This window comes from Protopterus annectens, chromosome 4.part0 (assembly GCF_019279795.1).
Source record: "Protopterus annectens isolate FY-2018-M chromosome 4.part0, PAN1.0, whole genome shotgun sequence".
Classification (NCBI taxonomy): Eukaryota; Metazoa; Chordata; order Ceratodontiformes; family Protopteridae; genus Protopterus; species Protopterus annectens.
In genome coordinates, this window is record NC_056733.1 from 1,473,622,865 (window position 1) to 1,473,646,373 (window position 23,509).

The following is a 23,509-nucleotide window of genomic DNA, read 5'->3' on the forward strand; positions in this document are numbered from 1 at the left end:
CACTTGACCAGGCTGTAGCATATTTCAACAAAACATTTCTTCAACACCTAGACACTGTCGCTCCATTGCGCAAAATCAAGGTTAGAACCTCTACAAACCCCTGGCTCAGTAAAGAAACCAAACAAATCCTTAAGTCCAGAGACACACTGCCTGGCTTTACTATCAAAAAACAAAGAAACACAAAGCCTAACTAAGTGCCAAGAACTGCGCAACCGTGCAAAAAATGTATTAGGCTGGACAAAAAATCCTACTACACAACATTACAAACTAAATACCAACACAACCCGCAAAAATTTTGGAAAAATGTAAACCAGCCACTAAAATCCACCCAAAAGGCTACCCCCAAACCAACCACCCCTGACACTAAAGTTTCCATCGAAACACAATTCATCTCCCACTTTGTGAACTCAATTATATCCTTAGTATCACAGGACAGTTCCTTTCTCACTATCCCCCCCAACACAAATAACACTAATACAAGCTTTACCCTCAAAACAGCTTCTACCACTTCAATCAAAAGCATGTTCTCCAAACTAAAAACCTCATCAACAGCAGCCTACCTACTCCACAGCTATTTCTTGAAACTCACAGCAGATGCTATTGCTATCCCAGTCTCCACTCTCATAAACAGATCAGTTGTTGAAAACTATGTGCCCAAACTCTGGAAATATCCTATGTTACACCCTTACATAAAGGCGGGACCTCCACTGACTTAATAACTACAGACCCATTGCTTTACTCTCCCCCTGGCCGAAATCCTAGAAAAATGCATCCATACACAGATGCTAAACTATCTCCTAGACAGCAACATCCTGTCACCTACTCAGCATGGTTCCAGACCTGCCCATAGTACCACTACAGCCCTCCTCTGCTTCACAGACACAGTAAACCATCTCAAAAATGAAAGCCTACAAGTGTCAACTCTTTTTTTGGATATGTACAAAGCATTTGACACAGTCTCGCACCAAATCCTGCTAAACAAACTAAACCAATATCATCTATCAAATTCCACTTTTACCTGGTTCCAAAGCTACTTAACTGACAGGTACCAAGCTGTGAAATGTGAAAATTCTCTCTCTTCTCAGCTGCCCATAACTATAGGAGTCCCACAGGGTTCTATCTTAGGACCACTACTATTCACAGTCTTCAGAAATGACCTCCATACTTCCACACAGCATGCATCTATAATTCAGTATGCAGATGATACTACCTTAATCTGTGCTGCTCAAAACATTCCCACCCTCCTGTAAACAACTCAACTAGCATTCTCTGATGTTGAAAACTACCTTAACAAAGTCCAACGTATCCTCAATCCAAAGAAAACTCAGCTTATGATTATAACCAGTTCTAACAAAAACACTAACAGTCAATTCACTATCTACTCCACAAATGCTACTCCAATTGCTCCAGTGGCACAGGCTAAGCTATTGGGAATAACCATAGACTCCCACCTAAAATGTGATGGTCATCTCAACTTAACTATTAAAAAAGTACATGCCAAACTGGGGTCACTCTACCGTATCAAACCATTTCTTACCAACAACACAAGATCAGCCATTGCTCACTCCCAACTTCTATCCACCCTACTCTATGCATCTCCCATTCTGACTAATCTTAACAAAACTGAACTAAGCAAAATGGAAGCCTGCTATAACAGAATTGCCCGCTTTGCTGCAAATTGCTCATATAGAACTCATCACTGTACTGCTTTGAGACAGCTCCACTGGCTTGAACTGCCCAACCTCCTAACCTACAATCAGCTCTGCCTCTGTCCTTCTATCTATTACCTCCCCAATAAGTGTCCTGCTCTCAAAAACCTAGTACAACATCACTCAGCCAAAAGGCCTCTTAGATCATCAAGCAAACTACTACTAGAAGTCACCAACAGCTACAATAGCTTTGGAGATGCACTATATAGTAGTTCAGTGGCTAAAAAATGGAACTCTGTCCCTACTAGCATTCAAAACACATCATCCAAAGCCTCCTTTAAAAACCTCATCAGGCAACATCTCAAGCAAAGTTGGCAGTGCCATGATTGCTCCCCAGGCTAGTGAAAGCGGATAACATATACATACAAAATCTAAAGCACTTGATAATAGTTTTCACTCTTACTCTCAAACACTGGCTAATCTACAATGTATGTACTGTATCTGTGTACTATGTATGTATTCTACCTATGTTCCAAATTTCAGCTGTACACCAGAAATCTATTAATTACCTTTATTTTTAAAATTAATATTTTTTGTTTGTTCTCTCCACTATAACTGTTTATGTGCCGCATACCACTGTAAAAATGTGTTTCTTGTAATTTGTGTGTATACTAATCATGTCTAAATAACTAAATGTGTCTGTAATTTTTCTTTGTGGAGCTTTTCTCCCCGGGCCTCTGCTGAAAAGGGGCCTTTTCGGCTCAGTCAGACACCCCCGGTTAACAAATGTAAAATAAATAAAATGGATTCTGCAAATGTTGCACAGACTGCATGTCTGTACCTCAAGATTTGTGAGCATATGCTTTATTTTTTATGGTGTAGTGTATGTGTTGGATAATGTGACGGGCATTCTGCAGTCCAGGAGGAAAAGTGTGTGTACACGTGTGTGCATATGCAAATAACAAAAAAGGCTCCAAAACATGTAAACGCCTATGCTGGACAAACTGTATAACAAATAAAAAACAGGGCAGCAAGGCTACCACGACCATGTAAAAAGTAAAACAATAAGTAAAAAATGTATATTTAATAAATCCAGGATAAGCACTTTCGCATTATGCAATGCTTCTTCAGATTCAAACTGTGTGAGTGTGTGTATAAATGTGCATTCCTTCTTCGCTTGCTCCTACTCTTTTGTTGCCATTTTTGAAAAGTAATGCTGTGAATGACGATGGTTGGTAAAGTTATGTTCTTCGCAAGATACGACTATAAAAAATGGATATGCTGATAAAATTTGACTGTAATACAGTAATCTGCAGAAAGCGTCTAAATAATATTGTTGACTCTCGGCCTAGATTAAAGATACACTCATTTTATATTCAAATATAAGAAGCACACTATGTTTTTATAGTTTAATTACAAACTATAAAACAAGTCATTGCACATACAGGCCTTGAATAGTTCTGAATTAAAACTAGTACCCAGTACAGGTATATTTAGCTGTTTACTTAGCCATATAGTCCCTTCTCATGCCTGAAAGCAGTTGATTTTCTCCGGACCTTGTTCATTTTATTGGATATAGGGTTATGCAGTAGTGCAGAAGACAGCCATAGAGCTGAAGTGTCAGTAGGATAGAAAACCTGAGATACTGGTACAGTAGCACTACAGTCTGAGCTTCACGTGTGTATCTTCTCTGTCTCGCACCAGGAAATGAATTACCTGTACTTCAGAATATTGCATTTAAAGTGATCTTTTTCTTTAACTTGCAGAGCCTTCAAATAGAATATTGAGCCTTGTAGAGAGCTTTAATGAGCATTGGATATGACCGATCAGTTTCCTCTGCAAATAGAAGTGCTATGTCTGTAGGCTATAAGTAGTGGAAGTAGATATAAGTAATGGAAGTGGGGTCCTGAATTTTAAGAAGGGTAAAGCAGGCCAGCACATCTGTTCCAAACCTTCCAGTTCCATACTTGAAGGAGGGTTTCAGAATTTGGAATCCCACAGTTGCTTGTGATGCAAATTGGGGCAAGCAGAACTAAATGGCACTTTTGAGTTGAAGTATTTTTACGAGGAAGCATCCACAGGGGTTCAGTTACTTAAACCCTCCACTGTTTTTTACGACTCCTTTAAATACTTGGAAGCAGATTTTGTGATGTTAAGCTGTCAGCAGACTTGCGGAGTGCTGATGTGCATAGCACTGCATAGCTTTACGATTTTGAAGTTTAAAAATGATTAATGCACATTTCTGTGATGGAATCCAGCATCTAAAAATAACGTGAAGAAAGTAGGATCTGCTCTTAAGCTGCCCATGGATTAAAAATTGGCGGTCTGCCACAAGTAGTCTGGTCCAGTAATGCGGCTTGTAGCACCAATTGAAACAATGTGTCAAAGTGTGTGTGTGTGTGTGTGTGTGTGTGTGTGTGTGTGTGTGTGTGTGTGTGTGTGTGTGTGTGTGTGTGTGCACATGTAAATTATATATAACAACTGTCATTTCCCCTCAGGGTTTTCTGTGCATTATGCTTTTGCTTGTGGGTTCTTTGAAGTTTCTTTGCACAACAGCAGAGAGTATGAGCATATTTTAAGTACAGACATTCAGCAATTCAAACTTCAATGTTGCTGCTGTACTTCTTTCGGCTTTTCCCGGTTAGTAGTCGCCACAGCGGAACTCCGGTCCACTAATGATTGGCAGTAGATTTTTACGGTGCCAGGCCAATGCCCAACCTTCAACGAAGGCACGCCCATTCACGCATGTTTTTCAAACGCCACTTGACCATGGGGAGGACATGCAGACTCCACACAGAATGCACTCCAGACGAGATTCGAATGGGAGAACCTCTTGCTGTGAGGCAACAATGCTACCGCTGCACCACCGCGGATTAACAATTCATACACTTAAATAATGTCTGAAATGTGATGTTTTGTAATAAGATCTTAGTTGTTTATTTTGGAAATACATTGAAGCAATTGTATTTCCAAAATAAACAACTAAGATGCATCACATCTGAGACTACTTATTACAAAACATCACATTTCAGACATTATTTAAGTGTATTTTAGATAAACAGTAATATGCATGTACTTTTGTCCAGTTTACAAAACAGAGAAACTTTTCCATTAGGGTGCAGACGACTACAGTATTTTGAAAACTGTTATCTTTCTGAATGAAATGTGATATGTTGTGGACAAATGCACATCTACCATATTATGGGAAAGTATTAATAACACAATGGTTTAATGTATTGCCTATATTACCCCCCCACATGTGCACACACACACACACACACACACACACACACACACACACACACACACACACACACACGTCACTTTCATTATTTAGGTGTTTTTCTGGTACATTTCAAGGGTGCCAAATGCATAGTAAGGTACACTGCATAAAACAGAATGACTACAGTATATTAAATAATGACTACAGTATATTAAATAAAGATCATTGCAAACACCTTGGCATAATGGAAGTATATGAAGAAGAAACACACTGGTATAGTCATTGTAGTGGAAAATGTGAGGTTTAATTGTACGAAGGTTATAAAAGAGCTCGGTCTGAAGGAATGTTGGGGAAAGATCTGACTTTGTGTGATGAAGGATGATGTGATAGGAGATGCATCCTTCTCAGCACAGTAAAATATGGAGGACAAAGGTATGGGAAATGGAGACCAAAGGGTAGAAACAAGGATGATGGAAGAGGCATAAGGGTATCTGAAAGAGAAGAAATGAGCAGAACTGCGTGAGGATCTATGTGGGGGATCTCAGGAGTGTCTGTTACTAATAGGGAGAGTAAAATACTGACAAAAGATTAAGTGGCAGGGTCAGAGAGTTGAAATTTGTTGGCTATATTCTTGTGCTTCTCCAGAAGCAAAAACAATGTGCCCACAAATTACCACATAGGCGGAAACCCATTAAGTACAGAGAAAGTTATTAGGGACCTGGGGACCCAAGTTGATAGCAATCTCTCCTTTGAAAACGACATTGCCAAAGTGGTTAGAAAGACCTTCTACATAGCCCACCTCATCACGAAGGGTTTCACATCTAGATCAAGAGAGGTAATCGTGCCCCTTTATTCATCCCTCATCAGGCCCATCATAGAATACAATGCCCCTTTTGGGATGTACCTTACCAGACACCTGCAGCAATTAGAAAGACCCCAAAAGTATCTCACCAAGAGGATCAAGGGTCTCAAACAGATGCCATATGCTGCTCAGTTAAAAACTCCAGCTCTACTCAGTTGCATACCGCCTACTTCGAGGCGATCTATGCCTGACATACAAAGCTATGCCAAATCCAGAATTAATGGACATGCTTCACCTCAGTAAATCTAAATCCCTTAGAGCCACACTTCGAGGGACTTGAACCTCAGCACAGAAATAAATAGAACTTGCTGGAGGGACAGGTTCATAACCCAGAGGCTCCCTTCGCTCTGGAATAGAATTCCAGTTCATGTGAGGCAGAGCACCTCACTGAATCTCTTCAAGAAGAATCTCGATAGGTGGATGGGGGATCGTAGGTTTGTCCCAGGGATTACTCCCGTGTCACTATTAGACAGAGGCACAGTAAACTAAACCTTAAAAAGGGCACAGTATACTCAAATCAAGGGGTGGCGTAAGCCATACAGAATCGGGCTAGGCTTATAATTGCCCCAGGGCAGATAGCCTAGTATGAACCTATAAAAAAAAGTTAAAACTGCAAAAGTCTGTACATAGAAGATTGTGATCAGGTCATAAAAGCTTGTGTTCAAATGAGGAAATGTGCAAAAGAAGGTTGTGGTCCGGAACCTGATCATGATTCATTATAGTGCATGGAGGTTTATCTGCTCAATATACTGTCAGTTACAGGGAGGAGGAGTGGGCATGTGTAGTCTTTTAATGGCTTTCAAAGCCTTTGAAAGGCAGTAAAACATTAAGTGCTGTCAAACTGCATGCAAAAACTGTTCTCTTTGAAACCAGTGGCTTTAAAAAAAACTGGTAGACACTTTGTTTTGCCACACTTTGTTTGTAAATGTGGCAGAATTAAGTTCTAATATCTTTTAAAAGCCGTTTTATCTTCTGCCACTATTCTTTGCCAGCTAGCACTGTCCACTGTTGGTCCCTAGTGCAAGACCAGATCTTAACGGCTCTTGGGTATCCTTGTCAAGGTTCAGTTAATCACTGTAAGAACTGTTAAGATGGAGTCTTGTGCTGGGGATGTGCTTAACAAGTTTGTTTTACCTGACTTTGGAGCATAAACACAGTGTTTCATGCACTAGATAGAGATAAATAAACCTACATATGCAAGAGACAGTGAAATTTAATGCTACCACTTTCTGCCAATGTTATCAAAAAAATGGGAGAAAATGGAAGTAAACAGAAATGAGGAACAGTTTACCTTAAGAGAGAGTACAAAAAGGCGCTATACCTTTACAGTTTCACATGAGAATACATATTCTATACCATGGATTATACACAGCATTTCTGTCCTTCCCATGGGATACCAAAGAGTTAATCAATGTTGACTTGGGGGTTTGCCCTTCCTGATGATATTTGAATGATGAAAGTGAACTTGGTGAAAATATGCCATGACACATGAAAATATAGATATAGCAATGATGATGTCTGAGTGAATGTAGAATCAAAATTGTATTGTAATTTAGAGATGGCTGTAGAAGGTCAGCTTGAAAATAACATTGGGAGGAGTGAGATGCTGTGAGCAAGAATGGGAGAAGAATGGAGTTGAAACTCAGAGGTTTTAGCATCATACCTCTCCTTTACAGGAAATAAAGAAGAATAGATTAAATGCATCACTTTATATGGTATCAAAGTAACTGTGACTGCACTGTGAAATTCTGTCGGGTGTGTCACTGTTGTATTACCATGGGGTTTGGACTTGTATGATAATGATTAATTGTGTTAGTCTTGTCTGTGCTAGTTTGCTGACATTTTAATATGCAGTGATATTGTGATTATTAATGCATTACTTGTGTGGAAATGTGTCCATGTATGTTGTCCTGAAAAACTTAAGACATGCATAGATGTGCAGTCATGACTAGTCCTAATTTTTTGACGTAGTGCTATTGAAAAAAATATAATGACAGCTTGGGTGCACCATTGATCTGAGGCAGTGGCTTTTTAATTTCTCTACATTCTGGTAATGCCACTGTTCATACCCTACTGGATTCTAATCTTAACTGGTTTAGAGTTGGGTGTAAGCATTGTGTTCATGTATTTTTCTGTTTGCCATAATTTATTTTGTTTCTTGCAATGTTCTGTTTATTTTTTTCTAAGATTATTGCTGTCATTTCCCTCTTGCAGTTGAGCCCTGGTGGGAAGGCTGTCCAAGCTAAGATCGGTGTTGGAGACTTGGTATTAACCATTGATGGAGAGAGCACAGAAGAGATGACTCACATTGAGGCCCAAAATAAGATCCGTGCATGTTCAGGGAATTTGCAGCTTACATTGGGAAGGTAAGTACTGTTGGAGCTGGGAGGTGGGGGAGTTTATTAAACTGAAGCTGTCAAGCAGCAAACTGCTAACAATGCAAAAGTACTGATTTTATTACATAGTAATGTTTGCACTAGATTTATTTGGTGGTTATTTGTGATGACACGAAATGAGCCCAATACTAAATGTTTAGGATGATGTTTAAATATGAAGAAATACAAGCAGCACATGTGGATAGACAGTTGGGAACACCCTGAGAGCATACCCCACCCTAGACCCTTTGAGTTGCTGCTGTTTTCTTCCACCCACCAACCCTGTGTCCTTGAGTTTCAGGCTCCATAGATGGACATCCCACATGGCATTCCTCACCAGGATAGGGGATGGCAATTGTCCCTGCCTGCACTTTAACACCTGAGCTTCTAATCAAAAGTGAGTCAACTGGGTTGTATTCAAGGTTGTAACTCTCTCTTTCTCTCTCTGCTATCAGCGAGGCTAACTTGTGCCCATTGATTGCTTGAATAAGTTTCTGGCTGCCCTGGAATCCTGAATAGGATAAAGCTGGCATTAAAACATAAATGAATGAATAAACTCGAACCGTGGCAGATGATGGGACTAGGAGGAGACATTGAGCAGGTGGCAAAATGTGGTTTTGAGGGGTGCTTGCAACAGGCTGGGAAAATATCCTTCTATAATTCAACCATTCTAAACAGCAACATGTCAGTGTGAAGGGGAAAAGCAAGAAAAAGCTGATCCTCTGTGTGCTAGTCTAATCGCTACTAGCTAGGTGTATTTCTCCAAACCAAACAAATCTGTGTGACGTTTCCATGGTACACTGTCTGTACGTAAATAGTGACCGGGTATAGGATATACTAGTTTGAACACATGAGGGTGGAATTTGTTCACAGTGCTAAAACAGAAAGACACAAATGCCCCCCACAAGTGTTTTAATAACATATTTCCCATTACTTTGTCATTGTTTTTGGTATTATGAGTCCAATTCCACAGGATTTGCTCTCAGTGTAAGTGATCTCCAGTGTATGCCTGCCTTATTGACAGAGGCACTGAGGCTGTGTCTACATCACAGACACAAGTACCTTACTCCCACCCAGAGTGGGTGAGTCAGCAAAGTCATTCATTTCCACCCCTGCTCCTTCAGCACTCAAGCCACAAGTCCATCTTGGGACACCTAGGTCATAGTTAAGGCTCCATCCATCTATGCCATGGAGTGGGGTTTCATTAGATTCTAGTGCTGTTTTGTATATATGCTTACAGAAGCTTCTGACACTTGGCACCACGTTATTTGCACTATTTCCCAAGCATTGTCATTCATTTCTGACAGTCAGGAACCAGAAAGACTTGCTTTCTTTGTATTGAGAGAGGTCTTATAAGTGATTCAGAAACTGAACATTTTGTTTTGGTCACTAGTGCAGGTAAGGTAATAAATTCACCTGTTCCTCCCCGCATCACTTGGGTGGCTGAATAATTCCACCCCACCTCCATTTTAGAAAGTGAGCATTCTGTCCTGTGTGCAGATTTTGTATATCATGCACAGATGAAAATGCACTGTGCTTGTTTCTAAAATTATTTGCACACAATACAAATATTGTATACTGGGTTTAACATAATGCTGTGTGTCATATGCAAAAGTATTTCCCACCACCAAGAGTCTGAAAACATTGGTCTGTGAAACGTGTGATGCCCACTAGTACCCAGATAATTGCAGTGTCCCTCACTTCCTGCATCCACCTTGCACTAGAAATTGTTTGCCTTATTTATAATCTCTGAATCTGCAGTAGCAATTGCCTACCAGCAAAGTAGTATTCAAGTTAAAATACAAAGTAGATTGTTTGAATGAGCTTGTTAGATTTCTCAGGTGCTGCTCACAATGGAGAACTCCTTCTCAATGTAGCTAAACTTGGAGCATAATTTACATTTTGGCTAACAGAAACATATATAATTATGGTTTAGCTACTAGATCTATGCATTTTTTTAAGTATCACATTTTGCCCACCCAGGCATATGTCCTCTGCAAAAAAAAAAAAAAAAACGAAAGAAAAACATTTACTTCTTGAAAAGCACGCCAAGTGTTCCCTGTTATAGTAGCCTGTAATACATCACTGCAATTGTAGTTAATGATTTTTGGAAGCCAGGATCTACTGCAATGTGTCAGCCATCACCTGAGTTGTTCTGTATCCATTTATTACAAATTATTTCCATGTGTCCATGTAAAGTGGACCTATGCAGTATCCTGGAATGAATGCATGTTTCTGTCTTGGATGTTTGTTTGTATGTTTGTTTGACGGAAGAGGTTTAATTGAAAGGGAAAAGGTCTGCTTCTCATTATTACAGCAGGATCCTACTAGTATTTGTATGTTTGGCAAATACTCCTGTTAACTTTTCAGCAGAAGCCTTTCTGATCTGTTATTGTTGCAAGAAACATTTGTTAGATTATAAATTACAATGATGAGTCAGGCCTGACATCCAGAGGCTTTCTGCATAGCTACTTTCCATTGCAGCTTTATTTGATGTTCTTAGTAATTATTGTAAGGAGCTGAAATACTCCACTCACTTTTTAGACTACTATGGGTTGCAGGAAGATGAGTTAAACTTGAAAATGAACATTGACATTGCCAGGAAACCAGCACTCTTGTTGAATTAATTTATCCCGAGTAATCCCCAGAGCTGCATCACTGATATCTGGCAAAGTTACTGTCCGGTAAAACAGTACATAACTTGTCAGCCTTGAAACGTGGAATTACAAAAATGAGTGTGGAGGAACATATACCAAGTCTGAGGTACAGTGGTTACTGTTGGTATATGTAAATTTCAGGAGTGTTGGCTCTTCATGTGAGAGGTGCAGTTAAAAGGTGTTTGCTCCATGGCATGAAAGGAAAAAGCCCTAACTATAACATAGTCACCCAGAGTTTGATTAATGTTTAGAGCACTGGCAGAAGAATGCATAAACATCCCCTGTTCTCTGCAGATTGTAAAGGGCAATTAGGGAGTGTTACTTTGAATTTATGTCCCTCAACTGAATGCCCATGACATACCCACCCATCTGACAAAAACCCATCATAGTTTCTTAGGTGTATACTAGGCCAATGACCACCAGGACCCTTATAAGCCTAGCTGTGCAACCCAAATGTGACCCACAAATTTGATTTATATATGGGCTTATTTACTTGACTTCCTCTATCAGGTTGAATTTTTGATTAAACAGCAATTAGCCCAAGTTGCACTTAAATAGGGTTAGGGAGGAACTCTGCATTACAGAATGGGAATTCTCTGAGAAACATATCTATCTCTCCAACATGTCCTATTTATGTCTTAAGTAAAAATCAGGTCTCTTACTCTAGTAGTTTGGATGCTGTTTGTTTTGCAGATATGCAAAAGGTTCATCAAAACAGGGTTCAGGGATGCCTTGTAAGCCAGACCAAGATCACCTCTCTGAAGTCTATATGATACCAAGTAAAGAGACAGGGTTTTGACATGATCAAAACAGGACATTGTTTACTCCATGTATTCTTTTTTAAGGAACATTTGTGGACATTCAAGTTGTTGCATGTGTCTCGTCAGGTACATACTGAAGGGAGTATTATACCCTATGATGGGTCTGATGAGTGCAGAGTACAGTCGCATGATAACCTGTCTGGATATAGATGCCATGCCCTTACTCTTAAGTTCAGCAACTTATAAGGATTTTCTTACTATCTTGGACACGGGTTTATGTTCACTCATCGAACAAAAACTTCTTGGAATGGCTATTCCACAAACAGCAATCCTCGAACATCTCTTTCATCGAAGAATGAAATCATCTTAAAAAAGATATCAAAAGGTAATAGCTGGCCAACAAGGACATAATACCCCCTTAACTCAGAGATTACACTCCAGTGGGTAAAAGGGCTAATTTAAAAAAAAGTTTTGTTTAGTTAACCTTCTACAGTATGGTACTTCCTTGTTGTTGGCCAACTATTACCTTTTTTATTTATTTTATTTTACATTTGTTTACTGGGAGGTCCGACTGGACAAAGCTGTCCATTTTCAGCGGAAGCCTGGGGAGACGAGTTCCAGAAACAATTGCTAACATACTATACATAAGATATTTACATGAGCATTGTGGTTTACACATACAGTTTTAAAAAATAAATAATAACATATGATTGCTTAAGATATTTACATAAACATAGTGGTTTAGACATGCAATTAAAAGTATTGCAGGTAATAACATATGATTGTTGTTCGTACAGTATGTTTAGTGGTGATAATCATGAAGATGTAATAAAGATAAGAGAAGAAAGGAAATACTAAAAATACTAGCCAGTTTGTCAAAGGAGGAGAATATAGACAAGTTCATATGAGGTTCATTGACATTTTAAGGGAAAGCTTTTCCTCTTAATCTAAGTGGGTATAGATGAGACAGTGGGGGAGCAGGTGGCAGTGAATTGGTAAGTAACATGTGATAATAAATATAGTGCACCTGTGAGAGTTTTAAAGAAGAGGTTGGATAGTGGGTAGGGGAAAGGTGTTAGAATATGTCAGCCAGGTGCTAGGTAGTTGCATGTCCAGGAATTGTTTACATAGGAAATGAGCTGTTTTTTGAAGAAGGTTTTGTTAGGTTATACCCTGATTTGTAGTGGTAGGGAGTTCCACGTCTTGGCAATGGTGCTAGAATACAGGGAGTCACCAGAACTATAATGGCTTTTGGAAATTGCGATTAGCACCTTGTTAGTGGATCTAAGTTCTCAGTTATTGGAGTAGAGGGTGATCTGGAGTAGAGGGTGATCAGGTCTTGTAAGGCTGGAATTTTGTCAGGTTGGTACAGTATTTGGTGAGCTAGAAGAAGGTGGTTTAGAGCTAAGGTGTTAGGGAGTTCCAGACAGTGGTGGGTGCTCTAGGAGGAGTTTGTGGCGAATTTTGCTGTTTTGTTGTAGCATACTGATAGTTTATTTAAATCACTCTTGTTTAGATGAATTAAGACAAGAGAAGCATACAGTAAGGTAGAAAGAAGATGGGTATGAGCTTGGGTAACTTTACTGTTGCTGATTAGGAAGTTTTTACATCTGTAAAGAGTACTTAGTTTTTTGTTGACTTTGGTTATTGTATAAGCTATGTGTTTGTCAAATTTCATGTTATTGTCTATAATAACCCCTTGTGATTTCTTGTGTGTGAGGGGGGAGATAGGGGTATTATTTGAAGCAGAAATAGAGAACGAGGAGCAGGTACTGCTGCTTTGGAAGGATGGAAGAGCATAAATTGGGTCTTTTTAGGATTTAGTATTAGCTGGGAGTTTGTTAGCCAGGTTTCGATGGATGTAAAGGCTTCTTTTGATTTTTTTTATTATGATTTCACTCTTCAATGAAAGCAATGTTTGTGGATTACTGTTTCAGGAATAGCCGTACAATGAAGTTTTTGTTTGATGTGTGAAAATAGACCCCTTGTACATATCTTGTTTGAAGCTGTGATGATATGAGGTATTGCTAGCTATGCCAGGAGAAGTAAGGCAGTGGAGGTATAAGATATGCCAGCATAGCTTTGTAAGGAATTATATGCCATATGTATATCAAACTGATTTGTACAGATGCTTATGTTGAAAATGTATTTGCAAAGTTGCTTGTGTTAAAAATGTATCAACAGTGTGTGCTTCTGGACAGAGAAGAAATATACATGTAAATCAGACTGTACTATTGTAACAGAGAATAATGAAAGAGAAGAGGTTAATCTCAGTCCAGCTAACTTTGAAAAATAGTCTGAAATTAAAATACTTAATTTACGCCATAAAGATTGTATCTCACAGGTCTCAGTGCAGCCAGAGACAAAAAGTCTGTACTAGGAAGCCTTCTGTATTGTTCTTGGGGAGTGAAATAATAGCTACTCTGTAAGTGTGGAAGTTTAAAATAGTTTTATGACTTTCAGAAGCTGCAACAGATCTTAGCAAAGCTTTGTGTGTATTCTGGTGGGTCTACTTCTTTTGACCTAACTTTCATTTGCCTGACACTCATTTGCCTGACACTTCATTTGCCTGACACTTCATTTGCCTGACACTTCATTTGACTGACACTTCATTTGCTTGACACTTCATTTGACTGACGAGTATTATTAGCAAGAAAATGTAATATGCCCCCTTCCCCACTGCAGTGCGACCCTGGAGTTAGAATATATAGTTAGGGGGGGTGTGGGGGCACAGCCCCCACAACGGGGGGTGTGGGGGGCAAAGCCCCCCAGTTCATTTCATATGATATTGTTAACTTTTGATGTAATATTACTTAGTAACAGAAAAGTAAGTGGGGGGCTTCATCCCCCCATTGTGGGGGGCTGTGCCCCCCACACCCCCCAACTATATATTCTAACTCCAGGGTCGCACTGCAGTGGGGAAGGGGGCATATTCCATTTTCTTGCTAATAATACTTGTCAGGCAAATGAAGTGTCAGGCAAATGAAATTTCAGTCATTTGGTCTCAGGCAAATGAGTGTCAGGCAAATGAAAGTTAGGTCAAAAGAAGTAGACCCATTCTGGTACATATGTGTGAGTTAGTTTCTGGCTCATTTTCTAGTAAAGGGGTTAGTATGGGAACCAGAGTCAGATGACCAGATGTATGTGATATCATTCTGTAATGCAGGACTAAATGATGTTTTAATACCAAATGAGACAGATGTCTCATTGTAGTCTGTTTTTGAAACCTGACAAAGAAGGATCCCTCACCCTCTTCATCTTGCCTTGCTTTAGTAAGTAACCAGGGAATAATAATTCTTTAGATCAGTCCGGAAAATATAGTGAGATTAGTTAAGTATTGTTTTTCTATAACTGTGTGACTCAATCTTCTGTTATTCTTAACATTTCCTGTGATTGAAACTCTGGGGTCTATTGTAAAGAGATATTTAGAATTTTCATGACATTTTATTATTTTTTATTAAAAATATGTGGCTGGTCCTTTAGAGAATATTTTAACCCTTGAGAAAACGTATATTTTATTTGGTGACACTGCGGCGATTTCTGAAAGCCCTGCTGTTTGGTCAAACAATACTATTTGTATTGGTATAAATTTCACTAAGTATAATTAAGAGCCTTAGAGTAGTTGGCTTTGGAGTGTTCTAATGGCAGTATCTACCTTAGAGTCTGGGCAGATGGACATATCTAATAAATCTGTGCCAGCCTTTCCCATGTGTGTGTGCGCGTCTGGAAATCAAATGTGTGTGTGTGTGTGTGTGTGTGTGTGTGTGTGTGTGTGTGTGTGTGTGTGTGTGTGTGTGTCAGCTACTTGCAGCAGAGGCACAGAGCACTGGTTTCACAGAAAGTGGTGGAGGACTTGCCCTAGACACTCAGCTGAGGACTCCAGCTGTGCCAGTGGAGAATCTTACTGGGGAGGCCTGGAGAGAGAGAGAGAAGAGGGAAATCCTGACCCCAGACTGAGTGTTTTCCCTATGTGCTCTTAAGGTAAGTTCTGCTTGGTGCAGAGAGCTAAATCTGGAAATACTGTATGTATCTATTTTTGTTCCAAGTGAACATCCCTTAGCAGTGTCAGTGGTAAGGATTCAGGCTCCTTGATTACTGGCCCACAGGAGGGATGTCACAGAAGACTAGGTTAGTATTGACAAGAGTTCCCAGATCCCTAACTGGCAAATCAACAACTTTAGGGATGTTTTATTGATGACATAGTTACCGGGCATGGCAGCTTCCCAAAAGGTGTACATGCCGTAGTGCATTTCTTGGTATTAAGTTTGAAGCCATAGCTTTGGCATTAAGCATTTGTCTGCGTTATTCCTTCCTGAAGGGTGTTCTCATCTTGGAAGGATTCACTGACTGCTCATCTGATAACCTGGTTAGCCAGAGGCCTTTGACACTGGCTTTGGCAACTGAGAAGTAGATGACAAAAAGGAGTGGGCCTATCCCAGAATCCTGAAGGACTTCATTTGTGACCAGCCTCTCTTTGGAGGTGTCCTCACTGATCCTAACCTCTTTAGTCCCATCTGTGAGCTCATGTGGGGTATTGTATCTAATGCTTTAGCCAGCTTCTAGATAGGTAGTGTGCACCATTTTCTCCTCATTGATTGTCTTAGTGACCTTTTCAAAGAAGTCCAGCAGGTTCAGTAAGCAGGAGCTTCCTTTGACAAAAACAAACTAGGATAGAGCCAGTGTCTGGAGGTCCTCTATGCCCTTGTTGATAATTTCCATGATAATTCTTTTCATGGTTTGCAAATAAAGCTAGTCAGACTGATGGGTCTGTAGTTTACAGGATCTGTTGAAGGTCGTCCCTTATGAAGGAAGATGACCATTGCAGTCCTCCATTCTCTGGCATCGTCTGTTTTAAGACGATAGTTAAATGGTGACTCCCAGGGTCCTGAAGTCCTATTTTAGACTGTTCAATTGGCATCCTGGGATATTACTGGGGACCACTGAGGCTGTGTTCTTGGCTTTTGCTAGTATATTCTCCCCAGTTACAGTTGGAGTTATGTTTGAAGGTATTTCTTGGAGCATAGTTGGGGGAAAGCCAGAACTGAATTTGTCCACTAACAGGTTCACTGTGTTGCCAGGCTCCGTGAATTAACCATTAACCACCAGTTCATTACATTGCTGGGTACTGCTGTTGAGGTTTCTGACACAGCTAAAGGGTTTATGGTGATCTTTCGTATGGAAGCCTTATCTTAAAGTCGAAGTTGGCTTTGTTTGATCTAATTAGCTCTCTTAATTGACTAGTTAGTTTGATGAGTTTTTAGCTTTAAGGGAATTTACCCTTTCTGATTTTTCCATATTTTTTTCCTTTTGTTGTGTATTCTGTTTAATTTGGGATGCCACCAGGCAGTTTGTTTGTGGGGCTAGTTCTGGAAAAGGTTAAAGTATACCATTACACTCCCAAAAGCTTCAGTGTGTAGAAGTTATGATACTGTGGACTGGCCATTATTTGTTTCCCAGCTTCTTTCTGAGAAAACGCTATCAGATAGAGTGTTACCAGTTCCCAAGTCCAAGGAGTTTTATCAGACAAAGAAGATAAAGAATTTTCTGTTAAGGAGGCAAATAAAAAAGAGAGAGAGAGAGCTGCCACAGTAGTCAAAGCATTCATTCAGCTCAGAAGAAAAAAAAATCAGCAAAAAATAAATAAATAGATAAGTAAATAATAGGTGTGACATCAAGTTTCATATTTCATTGTTTTGTGTTTGAATCGCAGCTTATTTTGAGTTTCGCACTTCTGATGAGGAACAATGTGTGAAGTATATAGTCTGCATATTTATGTTAAGTAAGGGAAATGCATTAATTTAGTTTTACTCCAGTTCTGCATGCATTCTGATGGGGTTAGGCTTTATAATTGCAACTAGAACATTTTCGGTTTATTTTTGTCTAACTGTATCTTTTGACACATGAACTTGTGAGGTAGATAAATTAAGGCCTTTTGTCTGTTGTAAGTGTAGCCTCAAAAGTATGTCAGCCAGCAAATAAATGGACTTCATTGGGAACACAGGGCCAGGAAGAAAAACTTCTTTGCTTCGAATGTAAAATGGTAGGAGGCCTCTTCAGGAACTTTTCTCTGTACTTAAAGATCATGTTTAAAGGCACCAAATGTCATTTCTTACACAAAACAAAATGTGATTTCACACCCATTTCTAAATAAAATATTTTTAAAAATTGAATCTGAATGGGGAAGGTTAAATGTACTGAGCCATGTTTACGGTTCTTGAGTTCCAGCTCTAAGTATGCTGTATTAGAGTAGGTAAGCAATTGTAAATTAGTTATGTAATTGCTAAAGCTGTTAAATTAACAGTTTGGCAAAAAAAATTAATCAGGTACATGACTTGTCTCCATGCTGATGATTCCCTTAGTCCAACTTCATATAAGAAGAATATATGGTAACTTTCAAATGTGTGAAGTAGCACTGTCACTCTGAAGGAAGTAGTTTCCCAGATCCAGCAGTCAAAATAGAGTTCAGGTGCTGGATACAACAAGTTCTGTACAGAGATTTCATTTGCAGACCCACGCAGTTCTCAAAACACTGATCTCAGAAGCCTCATGTTTTGCATTGGGGTTTTACACTGTCTGCATGAAAGTACAGATAAAGTGGCTCAGCAAATACAAATGTGAAGGAGATTCATTTATAATATATTGAAATTTAAGTCGGTGTGGGCCTAGGACACTAATAGTAGTAATAAATAACATCACTGTTATTATGTCAACAGATACAGATGAACTTTTTCTTATCAGCTGTACAGGTTTGCCATGATTGCATGGAAGCTGACCCTGGGACAGTGTTTCCACTTCCAGACTACCTACATCTCATCAAACAAACACTCATGAGTTGTCCAACTGAGCAGGTTGTCATCCATCGTTTGTGGCTAGAAATGGACAGCCACCCTTTCTATTGCTGAAACAAAAATGAGGAGCGTTGATATACACTTGTTTCCTTCCCACGATAATCATCTTTCCAGATTTCTGTGCTGGGTGGCCTGGGCATTAAATATGTTCTCTATTCCCGTGGAGTATGAGGAGCCTGCAAAATTCATTCCTACCCTTTACACTCCTACCAAGTGTAATTCTGAAAGCAAGAAGATAATAAATAGAGCTCATTTTGTATTGGAGTGTTTAAGAAAAACAAAAATGGTTCACCTAGCTTTCCCAAATGAAAAAGGGGAACCTTTACCTCTCTCAGCTCTCTGCACATTTATTAACAAAGCAAAGGGAATCCCTGGAATTCATAAACTTGAAAGTCTGTCTGGCTGCGTGGACGGTCTTCAGCCTAGTTCAGCAGTGAATCAATTACAGTATATAATACATGTTGCAGTCTTATTTGAAGCAAGCATAGTTTGAATAAAAATTCAGAACAGAAGAATAGCACACCGTAAGTTAAATGAATATAATAAAAACACAACTGCACTCACTACAGTTATAGAAATATGAAAAAATGTAACTATGAAACCAAAACTGGGTTCAAAAGACCTCTTAAAGAAACCCTAGTAGCAGAGGTTAGATACTGACCCTGATTTCCTAGAGTGACCTCTGATCCAAACCTCATCACAATAAAGTTGCATTTCATAGATTTTCAACAAAGTGCAAGAGTCCATAAGCAAGCCAGAGCAACAAGTAAAAAACAATCCACAGCCAAAGACCCAAATGTTTGAATATAAAGCTGATCATGATTCCCAAGCAGGGATGACAGTTAAAAGGTTAGTGATAGACTAAGTGCTAAAACTAAAGGACTGTGTTTGGGGAACCATGTATTGATAGAAGTAGTTATAAAATATCACAACAGGCTGGCCAAAACAATAACCTCAAGGTACCACACTCATGATTCAACTCCTTGAAAGAGTCTGATCTTTGCCTAGGTGAACTTAAGTGAATCAGTTGCAGTCAGACTAGAACATACTTTAATTTTCTGAGCAGTGTACTGTATCCTGTACTGAAAGAAAAGTTAAGCACTTCCCAAAGTCCAGTAAAGCCCTTCCCTTAAGACCAGATGATACTGGTCTTCCCTATTTAGCTGCAGTAAGAGGCCACATAAGAGCAGTAAGCTAAAAGCATTTCAACAGTGTTGTAAGAATGTTAACAGCAGAGAAATTAAAGTGCCAAGAATACAAGTGCCATTGCATAAAGTTGTAGGTAAAGCTTAGCATTCTTACAGCAAAGTACCTTGATAAAAATAGAAAGGTGACCACCATAGAAGGTATGTTGACACCCTAACACTCAGAGCACAGAGGCAAAAATAACAAGAAAACTATCCAGTGTTCTGTTAGGCAGTGAGCTGCCATTATCTTGGTACTGTTATCTGAAAGCAGAGTGGTCCACATTCTCCATGAGGCCAGAAAGCCCAACATTAAGGCTTGCCTAGTCAGTTGGAAATGGTCTGTGCACCCATAATCATGAAGAACTTGCAGCTGCTACTCTGTTATGAAATACCATCCTGAGTTTTTTGAGAATTTAGTTTGTGCCTCATATAATATTTATTTACTCACTACCATCCAAGTAGGCCTCTCAGATCTGAGAAGCAACTTCTCCCTAAAGTAGAAAAAACAAACCTTCCAGCTGGCCAGCAGCTACACTCTTTCTTGGTTGCCAAGTAGTGGAATGCCCTGCCGTTACCAATAAGGACTTCTTGGAATCATTCCTCTTTCTTTGGGAGCTTTGCACCTGTCACAGTCATCTCAACTTAGAGATATGAGGAACCATTCCCCACCCTCTCCCTGTTTGTATGTCTGAGTAAAGATGTCACATGTCTAAGAATATGTTCTTCATGTTTCACTGTTGCAGTCATTACATTTGGGTTATCTGCCTGCAGGTAGCCCTCAGCCGACCTGATTATCAAAGTCTTGGGTCCTGTGTCGGATGCTGTCTCTTCTTCCATGACGTCAGGTCATCAGGGGTATAAAGCATGCAGCCGACACCATTACACCAGTCTTTCTTGCTGTGTGGTGCCCGAAGCAGAAGTAGTTTGCAAGTGCCTTTTGGCTGACTCCTGAAATTTTCATTTTCGAGTTTCAGAACTGAAGTCTTCAAAAAAGCTAAGTACCCCGTTGGGGATCTTTTTTCTTGCTCTAAACTGATGTCAGTAAAAGTTAACAATTGTATTACCTGTGGAAAGCAAATACCGCATAAATATTTTCATTCGTACTGCATTCCTTGCTTAGGCCCAGACCACGACGTCCCTTGCTGTTGGTTGTGTACCTTAGTCCTTGTACTATTCATCATCAGTTCATTTTTGCATCAAACTATTTCGGTACTCGGTTTAATTATCCAGAAATGGCTTCGGTAAGCCATCCGACTACCGACATTCTGAAAAAACGTAAAGATAAAAACAGAGACAGACCGCATAGGTCCAAAGCTGCCAGTGACGCTTCCATTAAGCTAGTCGGCAGTTCGCCGGTACTCAGCGAGGCGCTTTTGCAGCCCCTGATACCTGCTACTTCAGATTCGCATGCCTCTACTGAGACCCATTCAGAGTCCGGTATGTCGCGAGATGCTTCATCGACCATGGAACCCGCGGATGTCTCTACCCTGGATGGGTCTGGAGCTGCTGTGCAGGCAACGGCTTCTGAGGATGTATTCAGGCCTATAGACTTGCATTTCAAACCGACACCATCTTCTTCTTCAAGGCCTAAAACTCAACCCACGCCTAGAAAACTGACGTCCAAACTGCATGGTCAGGCCCATATGCCTAAAAAACAAATGATTAAAATGGCTGAAGACCTTATTATGTTAATTAGGAGAAGCCAGCCTTCTCCCTCTAAGAGACCTAGAACTGATTTTCCTTCTGATTCTTCTGATCAGGACTCTGAAATTTCTGTTTTTTTCTGATTACCAGGATTTGCCCTGATCTACCCATGAGGATTCTGAGGCAGAGGACTCCATTCCCTCTGCTTCCCCTCCAGAAAATTTTTCTTTTGATGAAACCTTGCATACTTTTAGGGAGCATTTCCGCTGGGAAAGCCAGGATTACTCAGACTCCAAAAAGAGGCTTAGGGAATTCTTACTTCTACCTCAACACAGGCCTTTAACTATCCCTCCTGTCCTGGACATTATAGATGATACCTTCTTGGAATTTAGCCTGGTCCCAGACACTTTACCTCTGGCACCAAGGAAACCTGACAGGTATTACAGAGTACCTGACTATCACAAGTTCCTCTTCAGGAATCCTACTGCGGACCCAGAGACCATTTCCCAGAGACCTAAAGGAATTAAGGCTACTACTGCCAAAAACCCTACCCCCTCTGATAGAGATTCCAAGAGCTTGGACAGATGGGGTAAGAAGGTGTACACGTCTGCTACTTTGGCTATTAGGGCCTTAAACTGCCAGATTCATATGTTAAAGTATCAGCAGCATATTATGGGACTACTTAAACAGAAAATTATGTTGATTCCTGACTGTGCTGACAATAAAGAATTACAGGATTTAATGCATTCTGCTGAACAGGTTGGTAAACATACTTTGCAATGTGGTTTTGACTCTTTAGAAGGCTCTTGCAGGGCTGCTGTCACTGGGTCTGTTAGAAGGCATGCCTGGCTTAAGGAGCAAAATTTGCCAGATCATGTTAAAGCTAAATTACTGGATGCTCCCTTAAACCAAGACCGCCTGTTTGGCAAGAAAGCAGAAGAAGTCCTTAAAAAGATGGAGGAAAAAGCTAAATCTATACAAACTGTTAAAGATTTCCTGCAAGTACAGCCTCCCAGATTCAGTAGGCATTGGTCTGCTAAGAATTGGTCCTTTTCTCTCTTCCAGGCCTTCTCAGTCCAAACCCAGGAACAGCAGACCACCTAGGCTACAGTTTCAAGGTACTCACAGGCCTAAGCAGTAGGGGGCTTCCACTTCCAAAGCTGGAAGTAAGATACCCCCTATGGAAAACTGTTGCAATGACTTAACCTTAAACCTTCCAAGCCCTGCTCAACTGCCTGCTCCCTTAGGGGGAAAGATCGCCCTGCATGCAAAAAAATGGGAACTCATTACCCAGGACAAATTGGTTTTAAATATAGTTTCCCAAGGATACAGATTCCACTTCCACACACTACCAACCCTAAACGGTTGACCAGACTTACCCCAAAAATCAGTGGGCAGAGGCTCAACTGCAGGTTCTCTCTTCTAAGTATCAGGGCTATTCAACCTGTCCCAGCAGAAGAAAGGGGATGAGGTTTTTACTCAAGACGTTTCCTGGTACCCAGAAAAGACAGCTCCTGGAGTCCTATCATGGACCTCTCTATTCTAAACACCTTTTTGGTAATCCCAAAATTCAGAATGCTAACACTTCATCATCTGCTTCCTATGCTAGGAAAAGATTCCTGGTTGGCAGCCTTAGACTTAAAGGAAGCTTACCTGCACATCCCAATAAGGGAATCTTGCAGGAAATACCTACGCTTCAGAGCAGGCTCCATGCACTATCAATTCTCTACACTTCCCTTTGGCTTATCTACTGCACCCAGGGTATTCACAAAGTGCCTAGTTCCAGTCATTGCATTTTGCAGGCAAACAAATATTCAAATATACCCATACCTGGATGATTGTCTAATTCAGGTAGAAAGCCAGGACATGCTACTAAATCATCTGGCATTTGTAAAGAAACTTCTAACCTCACTGGGGTACACCATAAACGGAAAGAAATCTCATCTAGTACCCTGCCAGCAAATTGTATTCCTGAGAGCAAGCTTGAACACAACTTAGATGGCTTACCTCACGCCAGAGAAACAAGTTTATTTGACAGCCTACTTCAGACTACTGGCCACAAAGACCCAGCTATCTGCAAGGAAAATTCTGCAAGCCCTGGGGTTCATGACCTCATGCATTCTACTAATTCCATATGCAAGACTGTGTATGAGGAAACTACAATGGTATCTAAAAAGCCTATGGTGTCAACATTCTCAGGACCTGGATCAATGGTTCCTATCATTCTTTGTATAAAGACAGAGTTCCTTTGGTGGGCAGAGTCCTGCTACCATAACAATGGACTGCCAATCACTCTACGCCCT

General features: G+C 40.1%; 1 protein-coding gene across 4 annotated transcripts in view; it reads left to right on the plus strand.

Moving 5' to 3' along the window:
- LOC122799918 (PDZ and LIM domain protein 7-like) overlaps positions 1 to 23,509 on the plus strand; it is a 1,210,551-nt gene that overhangs the window by 450,364 nt on the left and 736,678 nt on the right. For all 4 annotated transcript variants that reach the window (XM_044069316.1, XM_044069320.1, XM_044069318.1 and 1 more), the window contains exon 3: positions 7,949 to 8,100. In XM_044069316.1, coding sequence (XP_043925251.1) covers positions 7,949 to 8,100 — 152 coding nt within the window. The remainder of the gene's footprint in view (positions 1 to 7,948; positions 8,101 to 23,509) is intronic.